This window comes from Aythya ferina (genome assembly GCF_964211825.1).
Source record: "Aythya ferina genome assembly, chromosome: 1".
Taxonomy (NCBI): Eukaryota; Metazoa; Chordata; class Aves; order Anseriformes; family Anatidae; genus Aythya; species Aythya ferina.
The window spans coordinates 181,253,847-181,271,438 of NC_140296.1; the positions used below are offsets into that span (position 1 = coordinate 181,253,847).

General features: G+C 38.1%; 1 protein-coding gene across 1 annotated transcript; it reads right to left on the reverse strand.

Moving 5' to 3' along the window:
• Positions 1-3,888: 3,888 nt before the first annotated feature.
• Positions 3,889-16,147, reverse strand: LOC311430353 (uncharacterized protein). Its single transcript, XM_084506897.1, has 5 exons — positions 15,868-16,147; positions 15,179-15,328; positions 12,189-12,254; positions 5,637-5,732; positions 3,889-4,488 (listed from the first exon to the last, which is right to left on the reverse strand). The coding sequence occupies exons 1-5, from the start codon at positions 15,934-15,936 to the stop codon at positions 4,480-4,482; spliced, it is 390 nt and encodes a 129-aa protein (XP_084363023.1). The 5' UTR covers positions 15,937-16,147; the 3' UTR covers positions 3,889-4,479.
• Between the last annotated feature and the right edge of the window lie 1,445 nt (positions 16,148-17,592).

Below are 17,592 nucleotides of genomic sequence, written 5' to 3' on the forward strand. Positions count from 1 at the left end.
TTGGTAGTAAAAGTCTTATTTTAAAGGGGAGGAGAATCTTCCTCCTGCATTTATGGCTACAAAATCACTGTCTCAAGGACAATGACACATCTAAATCCTGCCCTTTGGTCAATCTCTGTCGTATTAGAAAGAGAGGGAGTTTTTACCCCATGTGGCTGGCGTACATGAAGATTTGCTTAAAATAAATTAATGAAAGAGGTATTCCAGCAGACATTCAGATGATATTAAATCCTTGCTCACATTCTCTTTCTCAGCACTTGCCATATACCTGTTTTGGCTGTTTGTTAAGTCAGTGCACTCTTTCACATCAATAGTCTGTAGTCCTCACCTCATGAGAGATTTTGCCTGATTTCTGCTTGTAAGACCCACAGCTTGGAGAACTGCCATGCTACAGATGGAACGTCTTTATTCTAAATCAATCATTGCAGGACAATGCACTGCCTCTGTCTGTGAAATATGCATCTTGACTTAGCAAAGGTCTGAATTTCATTACTAGTATATAAAAAAATAGCACTTCTGGTATTTCATGAACTTTTGCACTCTGAAGAAGTTTAGCCACTGTTGTTTTTAGAAGGTGCTTCTTTTATCATTCTTCCTTCTGTATTTCACTTTTTTTTTTCTTTTTTTTTTTTCTTTTTTTTTTCCTTTTGTTCTTTTGTTTTGAACTCATTTCTTTAAATCATCCTGGTGCACTGCCCTCCCCCCAGGGCCTCCTCACAGGTTTCATCTTAATTCTACTGTAGTTCTCATGGTATATAAGGTGCCAGCAGATTTAAAAAGCATCATTGTAAATACAGTGTGAAAATGTTTGGCTGTGTCTAATAAAGAGAGATCTTCTTTGATATGGAGAATATTATTCTGGGAGATATCAAAAAACACTTTAAAGACTATTTAGTCATTGGTCACAGCCATCGTGGATTCACAAGTGGAAAGTCCTGTTTAACAAACTTTATTTTCTTTTATACCAAAGTCATCCATCTAGTCGACCAAGGGAAGTCAGCTGATATAAGCTTTCCGGATTTCAGCAAAGCTTTTGATACTCTTTCTCATGGTATCCTTCTGGACAAAATGTCCATCATGTGGTTAGATAAAATGCCTAATAAGACAGGTGAAAAAATGGCTGGTGGGTCAGGCTCAAAAGCTTGTAATAAATGGGGTTACATCAGGCTGGTGGCCAGTTTCCCCGGGATTCCATTTTAGGGCCAGTTCTCTTTAATGTTTTCATAAATGACTTGGATGCAGGACTTGAAGGTATACTACATGTGCAGACGATGATAAACTGGGAGAAGCTGCTGACTCCCTCAAGGACAGGAAGCCCTTGCAGAGAGATCCTGACAAATTAGAGGGCTGGGCAAACACCAAATGAATGAAGTTCAAAAATAGCAAGTTCCAGATTCTACAACCTGGACAGGGCAACCCTGGATGTATGCACATACTGGATGATGAGAGACTGGAGAGCAGCCCTGCGGAAAGGGATGTGGGAGTTCTGTTTGCCAGCAAGTTGAATATGAGCCAGCAGTGTGCCCTGGAAGCCAAAAAAGCCAACTGGGATGCATCAAGCATGTCACTGCCAGGTGGTTGAAGGAAGGGATTATCCTGCTCTGTTCCATGCTAGTGTGGCCTCACCTCAAGTACTATGTGTGCTTCTGGGTGCTACAGTATGAGAAGGACATGAAACAATTGGTTGTCCAAAGGAGGGCCACAATGATGGCGAAGGGTCAGGAGGGGAAGGCATATGAGGAGCAGCTGAGGTCCCTTGGTTTGTTCAGCCCAGAGCAGAGCAGGCTGAGGGAGGCCTCATGGCGGCCTGCAGCTCCCTCACGAGGGGAGCGGAGGGGCAGGCGCTGAGCTCTGCTCTCTGGGGACAGCGACAGGACCCGAGGGAATGGCATGGAACTGGGACAGGGGAGGGTCAGGGTGGTTATTAGGTTAAGGTTCTGCACCCAGATGGTGGTTGGGCACTGGGACAGGCTCCCCAGAGCAGTCCTCACAGTACCGAGCCTGCTGGAGTTCACAAAGTGCTTAACACTCTCAGACATGATTTAGTTTTCAGGTGCTACTGTGCAGACCCAGTAGTTGGACTCAATGATCCTTGTGGGTCTCTTACAACTCAGATTATTCTATGATTCTATTATAATATTGGGAGATCATTTGAATGATATAAAGGCAATTGGATTATGATACCTTTCCCTGGATTTTGTACACTTTTTTATCCATGAGCAAAAATTATATTGCTGAACTCACATTCATCTAAGGATTTAAACAATTAAGCCTGTCATTGCCTGAAAATATCTAAACAATGTTTATGTTAGAGTCAAAGACTCAACCTATATGACTCCATTATGAAGATAAACCCACAGGAAGCTAAAATTTGTTTCAAAAAATTCTGCAAATTTGAACAGGAACAAAGACCCCTGAAACTGCAGTGGGAGTTGATGGAGAGGCTAAAAAACTTATCTCCATTCAGTATTGTGTATTAAAATAGTAATGTAATAGTTTCATCTCATAATTAGTCCTGGATCCAGCACTCACAGTGTTTTCTGAAACCTCCTAGGAGTTTTTGTTCTGAAGTTATTTAATACTTTCTCACATAAACATAGATCAAAGTTTATTATCATAACCACAGAATAAAGTTGTCACCAAGATGGGTGACTTCTAATGAGATTAGGGACAAGTTACTGCTACAGATGAATAGAATTGCTAGGGTGACTGATCACAGTCCAGCAAAAAGTATTCTAATAGGGGCAAGTGGTATGTGCTGTGTTTGCGAGCAAAGAACACCAGCTGTGCTTACAGTGTGAGAGACTCATCAAAGCAGTCACTAGAAAAAAAAAAAAAGGAGTGGTTCTTCATTGACCTGCTCCAATTTTGTGGCCAAGCCACTGAATACAGCACTCAGATAGGAACATAGGGTAATACTGTAATAAGCTGTGAAGGCGCTTTGAACTAGTATTTCCAGGACCAGCAACACTGCTAGAAGATTGTTGTTGACTCTGGCCATGTGACTGGCATACTGACATGCATCCAAAGAGGCATGTGAATAATTCAGATCATGAAACATACAATTTACAATGTGGAGACTGAATGTTTTAAAGATCTGATCCATAAACAAAGTGTTTGCTCACACAGAGGTGGGTTTTTCAATATTGCAGGCAAAAACACTGGAATATCTAACAACTGGAAACTGAAGATAAAAGGTGGAAAAAAAGTAACAGCTTTGTTTCTTAAAATAGCATATAATTTCCTAGCTGTGAAGGTAATTAAACATTGTATCAGTTTATCAGAGGCTGTAAATTCATAACAACCTCCAGTCTTTGAGAAGTGGTTTTCTATAAAATGTGCTTTAATCCAACTTTTCAGGTAAAGTCTGCAGACAGGAGAGGGTCACATCAGTTGATTATACTGGTCCCTACTGGACATCACCTCCATGAAAGAAATCTGTGAAAAGCAGAGCTGAGATTTAATTAATCACATTTTTAAACTAAAAGCTTCTTATTCACATTGAGTTTTGCTTCTTTCTTTTGTTCGTGGAAGTGATTACCAATTCCATAGAGAAGAGTTTACAGTAAATATGAATAAGAGCTCAGCAATAATAGTTTAAAGCTGAAGTATCATTTTACCATAAATACTTAGTGCGGAGCCTGTGGTGGAATTATGTCATTTGGAACAAGTAACGCCTATAATCCACTTACTCCCTTCATTTTTTTCCTTTTAGTATTAATTCAATTTTTAATAGTATTGGAAAAACACAGCTGTTTCTAGTTGGAAAGATAGTTATTTTCTCTATATTTACAGGAATAATTGATTCAATGAGATGTAATCTATAAATCTGGCTTTTAAAAATGAAATTAAATAGTGAACCATGTTTGTCCAAGCTTTTTTTTTTTTTTTTTTTTTTTTTTTTTTTTTTTTTTAGGGAAAATGTGTCATTAACCCTTTTTCTCTTCCTTTAGATGATTTTGTTCCAGACATGATTAAAAGGCTACTGTCAAGATTTAGACACAGGTATTAATCTTCATACAAATTGCTCAATTCCATTTCAGAAGTTTCCCATGTTGTGTTCTATGTGATCTGGAGCAAAAGTTTTACTGATAGATGTTTATACAGTGATTGTCAAAGTACATGCATGAACAAAATTAAAGCCTTAAACAGAGAATAAACATGCACATATATGACAATGTTTCTTTTTTTAAAAAAAAAATAATTTGTTAACAGCATTGTAGTTCAATATAAATCTATCTGAAATAATAAAAAATAAAAATAAATTATTATATAAATAACATCAACAGAATTTGGGATAGTTATTTACATGTAGGCAGCAAGCCACAAATAAGTGAAGTAATTCATTCAAAACGTATGTCTGAAAAGTTCTCATGCCCCTGCAGAATTTATGATGTTAGGGTTTGGGCTAGATGATCCTTAGGGTCCCATCCAACACAAACCATTCTGTTTCTATGTATGCTTCTATGTTGGGAGATGTCACATATGCTACAGGGGGAGAAAAAATAAAACTATTTTAGGCAATTTTTATTGGAGCTACTTTTAATATCCTTCTCCTTATAAATGGAGATTATTTATCTATGAAAGCCCTGCAGGAGATGCTGAAGCTGCATTCAAGATTACCTGAATCTAGATTATCTGAACCTTGTGTGTTCCAAATACTTTATTTTGAGACCTAGGCAGATAACTAGCTATGAGGTCCATTCATAGCCTACAAATAGGCTACAAAAGGATAAATCTCCTATTTCTGGGCCTAGAATGATGTATCATATTCTTTTCATGGAAAACCTTGTATAATTTTATGTATAGAAAATCTGTCACTAAGATCATTGTTTGCTCCATATCTTTTTATGTGAATTTGTAGGGAAAAATGTATGTTCTGGAAAGAGTACTTATTAAATAATGCCAGAAATAAACTAAAGTATCTGTGCCTATATGCATGAATCTCATATTTACTAAGGTTGCAATATAAGCAGATACATGTATGATTTACATTTAGAGGTATGCATCTTTGGAATGACATGGTGAAAGAGCCTTGAAATGATTCCCATGGGTAGACCCAGCTACACTGACTCTAAACAGAACCAACTCAAAGATAAATCTGTTTTGTGGCATTTACTGAGGTTTTGTGGTTTTGTTCCACTACACAGTAGGATGAAACTGAAGCCTTTCAAAGGTATTCATTAAAACATAAGTGAGCTAAAATATTGACTTAATACCAGTAAGAAGTTGCATGTTTGAATTGTTAGGATGTAGCTATGGGACAAAGATTCAAAATTAGATCTGCAAGCAGTGAGTAAAAGTTCTTTAACTCAGATAATCTTGAAATAAATAAAAGTGCCTTGGCTAGGCACTTCCTGTCTTCTAGAGCCACTACTTTGCTGATGGTATTCCTAAAATCTTTCTTATCTCCCTCTTTTTCTTTTAAAATTGTGTTGATACATCTTCACAAAACGTTTGCATTTGAGAAAATCTCACTTACTCAGAAATATCGTAGCCAGTTCTAATACAAATTTGCTTCATAGATTCTACCAAAAGAGAGAAAGAAATTCCTTTACACTGCACTAAACAACTCCCAGATATGCTTAACTTGGATGCCCTGTTGCAGGACATGCACTAACATCAGCGATACTTGCCCAGAAGCATGAAGATTTTGCAGTGCCTGTCCTCTTGTAAGACTGAACAGTTATTTCACCTCGTTGCAAAATGCAGGGAACTGAATTAATTGATGACTGTCAGAAAAAAAAAAGGAAGGGTTTAGAGAAGGAAAACAAATCTTCTAATTTCTATGATTTTTTTTTTTTTTTTTTTTTTTTTTTTTTTTTTTTTATGACATCAAAGCAATTTTGTAAAAGTAACTCATATGTAAGATATCCAAATAATAATTGAAAACTGTTTCTATCCTGGCTTCCCCATCAAAATAGAATGCAATATGAAAACACAATGATCAATAACAATTACTGCAACCTCACTGCATACTAAAACATGATAGTGTTACAAAAAAATCATATAAAGAGCCTTCAAAAGGCACTCCAAAGGCAACATGAAACACCTATAAAATCTAAGTGACTCCTACGAGTCAAATTGAATAGGTGATTTTGCTACTTAGCACAGGTCTTGGAGTAATGCTTCAGGATGTGGACTCTTCTGGTGAGGGCACCTTCACCTCATAGCTCCCACGTGTCTCCCTCTGCTCTGGGCAATCACAGTGGCAATACCATGGATTTAGAAATCTGGTGCAAGGAAGAACAACCCTGAGGCTACTGTGTTGAAACTGGAAGGTAGATCATCACACAGATGGTCTAAGACCAAGAGGCACTGACATGACTTATGGCCACCAATGCAGACTGGTCCTGAATTATACTTTTTCCTTTCAGGTACCCAAAGAGGATTTGGGTTATTAGCTCCTATTCTGAGATAATCAATCTGGTTAACAGATACTTTTGTGTATCCTTTAAAGCTATGAAAAATATCCATTAATTATATTAAACACTATCTGCAGAGCTATACTGCAGTTAATACAACTGTTCCTGATATGGTAAGATCCCTCCATTTTCAGCAGCCTCCTTTGCATCTTTATGGTACTGTAACTCCCATTGTTTGTCTAACAGCAAGCGTGTTAGGTCTGGTTAAATGCCACAAGCAAGGCTTCAGTGGAAAAGACAGTATAATCTTATGGTGCCTAAGGGATGAACAGCTTATGCAAGCGGGATATCATTTTGCCCTTGAGTAAATCATTACATTCTCTCAGTGCCCTACATATGTATAGACACATAGTTATATCTGGAAAGTGTTGTAAAATACACTCTTTTAAACTTCAAACACTGCAGAAGCTACAACCACGTCATTCCTCCTTCGGGAGAGCCTGCCTGTTGTGCTGTGTGTGCTAATGTGTAGATCTCAGGCCACCATTTTCTTAGTTTCCTTTCAACTCTCATCTGATTTGAATACAAACATGCTGGCAGGGCTCAGTACTTTATTGTCCAATATGTATATGGGATTGATGTTGGTGAATTTTTAACTGAAAACTCCTCTAAAATGATTATCAGCTGTTTTGTGTATGTGTTCTGCCTACATCACCAATCTGGTAGGCAGTAGGCACTGAATATTGTCCACTGTGGATCACATACACACTACAATGGACCATATTGTGAAGGAGCACTATAGAAACGAATGATATCTCACCTACCACAACCCACCTAAACGTGGAGATCCAATGTGAATTAATGATGCAATTCAGACTGTATCTAAAATCTTACAGCAGAGAATCAGTCTATTCCAGAGAAAGACTGAGATCACACTAAAGTAGCTATCTGGGATAGATAAGAACTGATCCCTAGAGGCACCTACATCCTATCACTGCACACAGAGAGAACTGAAAAGATTAGTCAGGACCAAACATCCATCTTCCAGATGGCCTAACGTGGGTGAGAGGAAGCCAACACTCGCCTTCTAATTCAGATGTTGAAATGATTAAAAGACAAGCACTTTAGTGCAACAAACAGAGAGGTACCTCAGATGGCATCTTTAGCTTTTTTTCCTAACTCTGTAGGATGCTGAGGGACTTGCAAAATTGAGTGATCTTAAATGTTGTAGAGGGAGATGCCAAGGACCTATAGGGAACCCCGGGCACAGGCTGTGACTGAACAGGCTCTTCTCTGATCTCTTGTGAGAATGCATGCCAAAATAGGAATAAATTAGAGGATAAGAGGCCGCAGTCATTCAGCCTGGTAGGATAAATATTTGGTCTGGAGAGAGCTCTATTCTAAGTGTTCCTCAACCTGAATAATTTCCAATCCATCTCCTGATTGTGGGTGGTGGCTCTAATGATGTGATTGTTGGGGTAATTTTCCAGCTTCATTTTTAAGCTGGGCCATGGTGCAGCTTGGAACACAAGATGTGAAGTGGTAAAAAGAATCTAAGAAGAGTACGGACTTAACCATGCTGAAGTCTCAATCCCATTGGCTAAGACCCAAACACATTGCTGCTCCTAGGAGTCTTCATGCATTTTTCTACTTGAGAGTCACTGCAGGAAATGCTGACACAGAACTGGGGGCTGGATCAGAACAGGTAGACCTGGTGTCTGAGATCATAAACAAAAGCTTTCTCAAATCCCCTTTATATAGCTGGGAGGTATCAAAAAGAACAAATCTATGACATTTATTACAGACTTTGTAAAATTAAAATAGAATTGATATACATCATTTTTCTTGCTATTCTTTTACATTAAGGACTCACTTTTTGTCCAGCAGCTGGTCTGAAAATAGCTCTAATAATAACAAGTTTGTGAAACACGGATGTCAGGTGTTTCCTGACCCTATTAGTCAAGTATGTTTTTGGCATATAAACCAAATCAGTAATCTGGGAAGCACCCACTCTGCTACTGTGTGGTAAATCTTTCACAGCTGAATTTCCCTGAGTCATCTCCCACTCCACCCTACATCTTTTCTTCCCCTCTTTCCTTCAGGCCTGGCCCTGGAAGCACACAGGCACTGCAACATCTCCTTCTGAAGAGAGGCGGTAGCACTGCTGATGTGACAGCCCCAATTTTCTCATCATCCTGTGCCATGGCCTGGTGTACGTGGCAAAGCAGGAATTTTTGAAAAGATTATTTACAATAACAGAGGAACTGGGAAAGGGTTTTGCTTAAAGCAAGGTCCTGGAGCCTTTCAGAAAAGAAATAACACAACCCAGATGCACACTGTGATACATGGTTGCCTGTGAGTTAACCTGAAATGGTCTAACACCTGAAATGATCTAAAAGGTACTAATATAACATAAGGCAATGGGATGAAAACAAAGTCCTAAGGAAATCAACAGCTGGAGCTATGGGCTTAGCTCTTCTGGTGCCTTTGAACATCTCCCATAGCCCATATGTAGCAGTGCGAGGAGGTGGCTGATCAAAGAGCAACACTAAGTCCACCAGCTTCCCCAGGGGAGCTCTCTGGAGCTCTAATGACAGTAAGATGTTGCTTTCAGTGATGTACAGTGAAGCTAGTGCTTAATGGTGTTTATCTTACACCCTTAACTTTACATTAAAGGACTTTAAACAGACGTTCTTCATGGCAAGACAGTATCTGCATGTATGTTTTACCATGCCCACTGCTCTAAGGCCTTGGAGTTGATATAGGTCTCTAAAAACTATTACATCATAAATCATCTTTACCATTTTGTTCCCACTGTGACCCTCACCTCCCCCTTTTGACAGATCAAAGTCTGTTATAAAATAGCTGACCTTCTTGAGCATTCATCTTCCTCAGCTGATGTATTGCAGAGCTTATACACAGAACAGGGCCCCATTGTGAACCAGCTCACCCAAGGTAATGTGACCCATTTGAACCCATCTTACTAAACATTACAGATCTGGCTGAAGAACCAGCTCAGAAGGAATTATATTCTCAAGACCTAAATAGTACTCTTTTTACTCCTTGCCAGTGGAACCAACAGAGACTTGCTCTGATTCTATAGCCCTTTGAAAATCTAATTTGTAGAGTAAGCTTAGGTAACAACAATATTTCTTTCAGATTTCATATCACCTTATTCAAAACAAGAAGTACCCTTTGGTCTGAAGGGTAGAGAAGATTTCCAGGCATAGGGCAGAAAAAAAAGAAATGGAACAGTGGGCTTTTAAATCACGTTGTGCTTGAGGAGGATTATAATACTCTCAGGACTTCATCCTGAATCTCTGCTTCAAACACTTCAGCATAATCACCTTCTTAAGCCTTTCGATTCCATGCCAAATGACAATAATGCTGATGCTGTCTACAAGAGCCAAATCATCTCCAAATAAGAAATATTGGTATTGTCATCACACCATGCCAATAACACTATGTCTTATCTATGTAGCTGTGAGGAAATCAGGTATCATTATCCCACAGTGTAAGAGTCTATCATTGTTCTCTTGTTAGATGCAGTGTTACCAAAGCCACATGTGGGGAAAAAAAACAACAACAAACAAACCAAAACAACAAAACAAAACAAACAAACAAACAAAAAACAGGAAATGAGATTTTTGTGTCACCAAACACCCCTGACATGGGAAATCCTGATATTTCTGAATATAGCAGTATTACAAGATTGCCATGTAGTTTTACTATGCTCTGCAACTACTTGTTCTTCCTGGGTGGATGCACAAGGAATGGACAGATCTTTATACAGAGGAATTGTAGTAGAGAGTTAGCCTAGCAAGCTGCTCTATTATTTCTTCCTGAGACATAATAATTTATTTTGTTCACACTCACAGTCCCTCCAGGGCAATGTTATGTTAAATAGTTCAGTGGACACCATGTGGGTGTAAGTTTATCTGGTTGACTTTCCCTGGAGTACTTACAGGTAGCTAGGAGGTGAAGATATAAGAAAAAGCTCCTTTACTGGTCTCTCAGCTGTAAGTGGGAACAATTCTCCTCTTAAAACATCACTGCCAGCTCACCCAGTTGGATTCTAGTCTCCTTTTAGAGACAGCTGAAAAATCAATGAATTCTGGTGCTCCCTAGCTGAGGCTGGTGACCAGCATCCTGTTCTCCTCTTCTTGGCTGTTCTCTGCTGATAGTTTATGTTTGCAGGCCATAGACAGCAATAGTTCATGTAGCTAATTACCAGCTCTAAGTTGGCAATCAGCTGCTGAAACAGACTAAAGATCAACAGCCTGAACTTTGTCTCAGCTGTCACCAGGACTTTAGCCATGAACATTTCAGCTGCCAACAGCCATGAATGATTCCATATGTACAGTAAATGTAGGGTCTGTCACACTTTAAAACAAGTGCATGTCTGGCATTAGAGGCAAGAATGGACAACCTGGGCCATCACTGATATTACCATGGTTATTCTGGTAATTACCATGGGCATTGGTAACACACTGTCAGCCCCCTTACACAGTGGGTGTTTAAGATTACAGAGCTCCATCTATGTTTCTTGGGCAGGCATGAAGAAAATATTTGGCTATGACTATGCTTTCTTCATCTTGCTAGTTATGGGTGAAAAGCTGACATGTAAACAGGCAGGTTCTGTCTGAGCTGAAGTTAAAGTTCAGCCTCATAAACTATAGAATTATATATACAAAGACTTCAGGAAATCCATACAGATCACTTACTTCATGTCTTTTATTTAGGTATATGCAAACTTGCAAACGGATCAGCATAGCTGGTCCAGCTACAGCAGCTTTAAAAATAAAATAAAATAAAATTGGAAAAATACTAAATTACTGGAAGTTAAAATTTTCATAGGAGTATGCCACTTACAAAAATAAATAAATAAATAAATAAATTATTGCTAGGCGAAGTCTTTTCAAATCCAGTATGAAATTCTCTTTCAAAATGGGGAAAACCATAGAGCTTCCTGAAGGCTATAACAGAACAGGCCTTATTGGAATAGGTTGGCAGCCTGGGTTCAAGTTATTCTTCTGCACATATATTCAGCATTGGGCTTTTCTGGGATGATTTATCTTTCTTGCACAAAATAGTTACCAAGAGGATTGTGTTTGTTTTGATGCACAATAAAAACATATATATATGTATTTTAATGGGGAACTGTTTTGCAGATAGAAAAAACAACTCTCAGCCAGCTCTACTCCTGCAATTCAGGTCAATGACTTGTGCACCATAGCGCTGCCATGACAATAAACAATACTGGAAAATAAAAAGATGTAAGTGACCCTCTCTGAAGAGTTCCTGACAATTTGATTTGAATCCCAGTACAATATCTTTATCACAATATCATCTTTCCTCTCTGAAACTGTCACTGTCACTATAGTAACTGCTGTATTAAAAAAAAAAAAAAATCCCCTGCTAATTTTGAAATATGAACATATTCCTAAAATAGCCATGCTTACTGTATCAGGAATATCACCCAAGGATTTTGCAGTGCTTTCAGAGAGATCATAAACAGAAAAGTTACAATGAAGAAATGTTTTGTATTTGATATAGCTAGTCTGCTAGCTGTCTTATGTGGAGTTACATGGCTTCATCTCCTTAATGAATTAAGATATTTATATAGAATACATTATGGAAGAAAAAGAAAAGATTGAGATTACTTTAGAAGGGATACATGTCAAGATTGTGAAAGACAAGGTAGAAATTCTTTTCCACTTTACAGCTGTTACAAGAGCAAGTGATAGTCATGATAACATGCAATCTCTTTTCAAATTGCTGGAAGATAATGTAATTACATTGCCATGAGCAGACACAACTCACCATGTCTTGCTTGCCATTGTTCGCCATGCTGAATTGCTCCTGGATTCTGAAAATCACTGGGAAGTACTGTGAAAAATCGCATGTCACGTAGAGACAGACAAGGGATAAAGCAGATTGCTACTGTACAATATATAAGGATCAGCATAAATTAGAACTAGCACATGATCCATCCTTCTGTGTGCAAAGAAGGATTTTCTCTCAAAGTAATTAGGCTTTTTGTGCAAAAAGCTTTTTTACATTACTTGTTTATAGATGCCTGATCAAATGCTAATCTCTTTATCATCTTCTTTAGTTTAAATTTTGTTGCTGTTGTCTGGGATTTTTAGCATGGCAGTTTCCTTAATTGTCAAGAGATAAACATATCTCAGATCCATAATTTATATTTCTGCTTTTAATTGTTTTATTACAAGTTGAGATATAATAGTTACACCAAGTTATCCTTGTTCAAAATACAGACACATTAAAATGGTTAAAACTGATCTGTGAAGTATCCAGCTCTGTTTTTAATGTTACTGAACCTCTCGTTGTTAGCTTAAATACTTATAGAAAGTATGCTGCAGACAATGCTGGAAATGCAATGTTTGTTTGTTTGTTTGTTGCTTTTTTTTTTTTTTTTTAGTGTTGAAATAGACATATACGGACACAAAACCAAATTTCCACATTGTTCCTCCAACTTTTTCTAAACTTTTTGTACACAGCATAGAGGCAAGGGGGCAGAAAGAGAACCAGTCTATGAGGGTGAAATGGAGTTTCTCATTATCTACCTAATCATTGGCTTCTCATCTGAGAAGGTAAAACAAAATGAAACACTTCTTTAGGGTCAAAATAAATGTACCAGGATATCCACTGAAATCACTTACTCAGTTGATCGAATTCTACAGATAGTTTTTATGTGACAATGGCCTTCAAGCTGTAAGTTTACTGAAAATTAGCTTGAATGGGTAACCTGCTCCTTGGATCACACCTGGACACACAGAACCACACTGCAGAGACACATCAGATGTCTGGCCCTGCTTCCCCTCACCCTCCATGGTGGCTGAACCAAGGACTCCTTGCAGCATGTTGCACAAATCTTCATGTTGCCTTGGCCTGTTGAGTGCTTCTTTTCTGTTACAGAAAGTTCTGTTTCTTTTGTGAATTTATGAGGTGAAGAGTGAGAAAGTATGGGCTGTCTGACAGACTTTAAATGGCATTGCACATCTGTCCTTGCTATAAAGTTTACTAGCCCAGGTGAATTCATTATACTAGTTTTAGTCCAACCTCAAACTGTACCAGCCTCAGTTGAAAGAAGCACTGGAAAATCAAGCAAGAATTTTGTGTCTGTGGATAGAAGGGACAGGAATGAGATCTCTACACATATTGAAGTGGAGAGCAAGATTCTGTCCCTAGTGACTTTAGGCCCCTCTTCTTTTCCGTACATGATCTGTCCCATTGCCTGCACATATCTGTGGTCCAAGCTGTCTGCTTGTACAAAAGTCAGTTGCAGAACTTCCATTGACCTAAATGGCAATGGGAACAAAGGTTTCAGCAAGTGTTATAAGAAGAACAAGCTTTTCATCTCTAAAATGGTGAGCTGTAAAAGAATGAAAATTAAAAAATGAAGTGAATTTGGAAACAAAAATTCAATGTTTTTGGAGAACTCGTTCTTATTTTCAGATCTCTGTTCAGAATATCACTCATGAAGTAAAAAAGAAAGAAATTTTCTTGCTATTCTGTTACAGACATCAAAATCTAGAAAACTTGAGAAACAGAATGAATATTTTGCAGGATTACAAGGCCAAGAGGATGAGAGAAGCTTCCAAAATTTGGTGCATTTGTTCAAGAACAGACCTGTAAGAGGTCTTGTCCATCTGTTTCAAAACCAAATTAAAAATCTGTCCCCTCCCCAAAAAGAGTTCTGAAATATATTCCATGTCTTCACTGAACAATTCTTTTCCTATTATAACACCAGCATATACACTTAATTAAAATTACTAAAATGTCAGGACTCTGTGAAAAAAAATGAAGGTGTTGGCCTGTGTCCCAATTAGTTCTTTTATTAGCTACTCTTGTAGAATAATTTTTAATGAACTGCGGATGTATTTGACCAGGAACTGATTTAAAAGAACAGGTTATAAACAGTATACTGTTGCAGGGTAGGAGGTCAGGTTATGTCCCAATAGAATTAGTTGCATTAAACTGACACTGTTACTTGAAAACTTTACACATATGGGTGTTACGTGGAAGGCCTCTAGGAAATTCAGAGCTAGCGGGGAAATTTCATCAGCTTTAAAAAAAAAAAAAAAAGACTTTAATGTTATCAGAATCTGTTACAATCCCCCTCTGGGACAGCATGGCTTGTCAGAGACTCTGTTCCATAAGATGCCAGTAATGTGGATGAGACAATGGGCATCCCCACCCCAAGACACTTCATGGGAGAGAGGTCAGGTGTTCCTGACTTCACTGGATTCACTTCAGTGGAGGCATCCTTGCTTCTGTTTACTTTATTTTCTACAAAATTATATCCTAGACTCCAGAAGTCAAACTGACCTCTATCAGCATAATAGGACATATTCACTCTCCTCTTATTTTATATCAAGATCTTACCTCAAAAGGACCTATAACACACTTAAAATTAGATAAGAGATTAATATTTTTTTTCTGTCCCAGGGACCAAATTGTCTTTGGTTTTGCTAACTTTTTTTTTTTTTTCTTTACCTGTAAATCAATTTCCATAAATCCAGCTGGGGATCTGAAGACTTACTACGTTTCTCTCACAGAAGGAGAACCTAATGATCCTACAGCCTGGTTTCTAATTGCTAATTATATTAATGACACATGGATATGTGAGCCAGGATATGGCTCTCCCTGTCTCACAGATATTCTGGGTCTCCAGGTGTGAAAAAGGAACGGGTTTAATGAGAAAAATTGCCCTGTATTTTTGTATTAACTGTTTTACAGACCGCTTTAAATACGATTATCAAATTAAAACTGAGTAATACTGTACTTACACAGTCAAACTTGAGTGATCCACCATGGTTCAAAAATAGCTTTGAAAACTCTTTTGGTTTATTGAAAAACTTTTCCTTTCCAGAATATTCTTTGGAATTTGCCATTTCTTTGAAGAAGAAGCTTGAAGAGTGACCCATCAGGCATTGTTTCTGGTAATACACACGGTGAACAAAACCATATAAACTCCACATTTCCTCCACAACATATTCCCACATTTCAGATAGAGTTAATTTATTATTTAGTATCATTACAGATACTATGGTCTGCTTTTCACTTAATTTAGATGACTTAATAATTTAATGTTATAGTAAGGAAGAGAGTTTATTTGCAGGAAATAAATCCAATACTTAAAAAAATCTTTAGAACAACTGAAACACCTCCTTTGGTTCTTGAAATCAGAATCATTCCATTTTTGGAAGATCATGTCAGTAATAAAGTTTAATTTAAGGGCAAATATGTTCAGATTTATTTTGTCCTCCTTCAGGTGTAAGATTTTTCAGGCTTTGGCAGAGTTGTGCCTCTGAGTCAGCTTCAACATAAATGGGTATTGTTCTACCTACGTAATACAGCCTAGTAGTTCCCAATCTTATAAAGCCCCAAAGGAATAATCAAATCATGCTCTTATAATGCCATGTGCAGATTTCCATCTAATCCTTATCTTTTCCCCAAGTGAAATGGGATAAAATACCTGTTTTGCTGAAGTTGGTCCGATAGATTCACTTTGCTGGGGGAAGCTAACACTAACGCTCATTTCCATGGAAACTGAGCTTGCAGAGGCATCTTCTGTGCAGTGCTTTGGGTTAAGTGGAGCAGAGTTTGGGTCCCTCTTTCCACAGGATCTAAACTGATGGCATACTGCAAATATGCAGTGCCAGTCCCCATGTTGTGACAGCCTTCTTCCTTGGGGGGCTGGGTACCCTCATGAGTAGCTCTCACCAAGTCGTGCCTCCGTGCTTCCCGTGGGCTCTGCCCCACCCGTGCTTGCTGCAGAGCGCCAGCTGCAGCTTCTGCTTGCCTTTTTATCAATGAGGTTATTTTTAGTGATTTCAAAACTAAGGCGTGCTGAACCGCAGGCTGCCCATTGTGTGCTGCCTCTCCGCTGATGGGGGTAAGAGGGAAAGGGAGGACCCAAAGGCAGGGTAGTATTTCAGCCTTTTTAGCTGCAATTTGACATTGCAAGCTGGATCACAGAGCACAGACACGCTCAGCTATGTATGTGGTATTTCAGCACAATAGTTTTTGTGAGCAAAGAATGTCTGCCCTGGGCATTTGATGCTGCTTGTATTCTGTAAGGGCTCTAATTTCATTTGGATTTCAAAGTTTCTCCAGGTGCAGAAATCATGAATACATGAAACCATCACTATAGTCAGCTGCTTAGGCATCTCCTAGTAGCTGCCATAGTCATTACCTTGAAAGAAGAGAAAAATAATAGAATTCTGGTACCTTAATGTGTCTAAGTTAGCCAACAGGGACCTTGTGAAAATCCCATTACTCTTCAAATAGAAAACAAATTACATTCTTTATCTTGGAGGAAAAAAAAAAAAAAAAAAAGAATAATAATAATAAAGTATGTTTCCTGAGTTTATTTCTCTCTTTGTCTATCTGATTTTAGTTTAATTCCTTTAGGCTTTATTGTAATTTTTTCCTCTTGTTTGAAGGCATTATTAGTGAGTTCAGTTTTCATTTTTTATTATATATTTTCATTACCTTAATACACAAGGACCAACATCCCTTTGTCCTATGGGCTGTATAAATCACCAAACAAAACAAAACAGCAGCAACAACAACAAAGCCACCATGAGATAGAAGTAGAAGACTAGACACAACAGGTTAATACAGAGAGGCAGAGAAATCTGTCAGTATGACAGGCAGGGATCTTAGAGCACCAACATCCTAAACATTTAAGTGTTTTTTAAGCAGGTTTGGAAAAGAGAGTTTGACAGGGCATTATGCAGGAAAGACCTGTGTGACAGATTAACATTGACAAACTTTTGAAATGGATTTACACTTGCAAAGGACCAGCATCAGTTCTTTACAAAATTTCTCTTCAAAAAAAAAAAAAAAGAAAAAGATCTCTTTAAGTAAAGTGAGTGTGGGAGAAGGGGGGAGACTGGACTACAGGTAGCAGCATTAGATGCTGGACTAGGATCTTTGTTTCTTGATAGCAATAAGTTATATAATGTACACATGCATAATCATATACATGTACCAAGAAACACATATCTGTATGCAAACAAATGCAGTCCAGTGAATATTTTATTACCTAGAATAATCTGAGTGGTTCAGTACTTCCTCTTTCTCTACTGCACAATAATATGAGAAATCTAGATTCATACAAAAATGCTACCAGCATTGTTTTCCCAAACCGCATTACACTTCACAAAGGCAAATATTTGAAGTCTGAAAGCGAGCA

What these genes read in the sequence shown, in the direction of transcription:
- LOC311430353 (XM_084506897.1), bottom strand. Translation starts at nt 15,936, where the DNA reads ATGGAAATGAGCGTTAGTGTTAGCTTCCCCCAGCAAAGTGAATCTATC. An exon ending in GACCAACTTCAGCAAAACAG is followed by an intron (nt 15,329 to 15,867) that starts GTATTTTATCCC and finishes GTGTATTACCAG; the next exon opens with AAACAATGCCTGATGGGTCA. An exon ending in GATCACTCAAGTTTGACTGT is followed by an intron (nt 12,255 to 15,178) that starts GTAAGTACAGTA and finishes GATTTTTCACAG; the next exon opens with TACTTCCCAGTGATTTTCAG.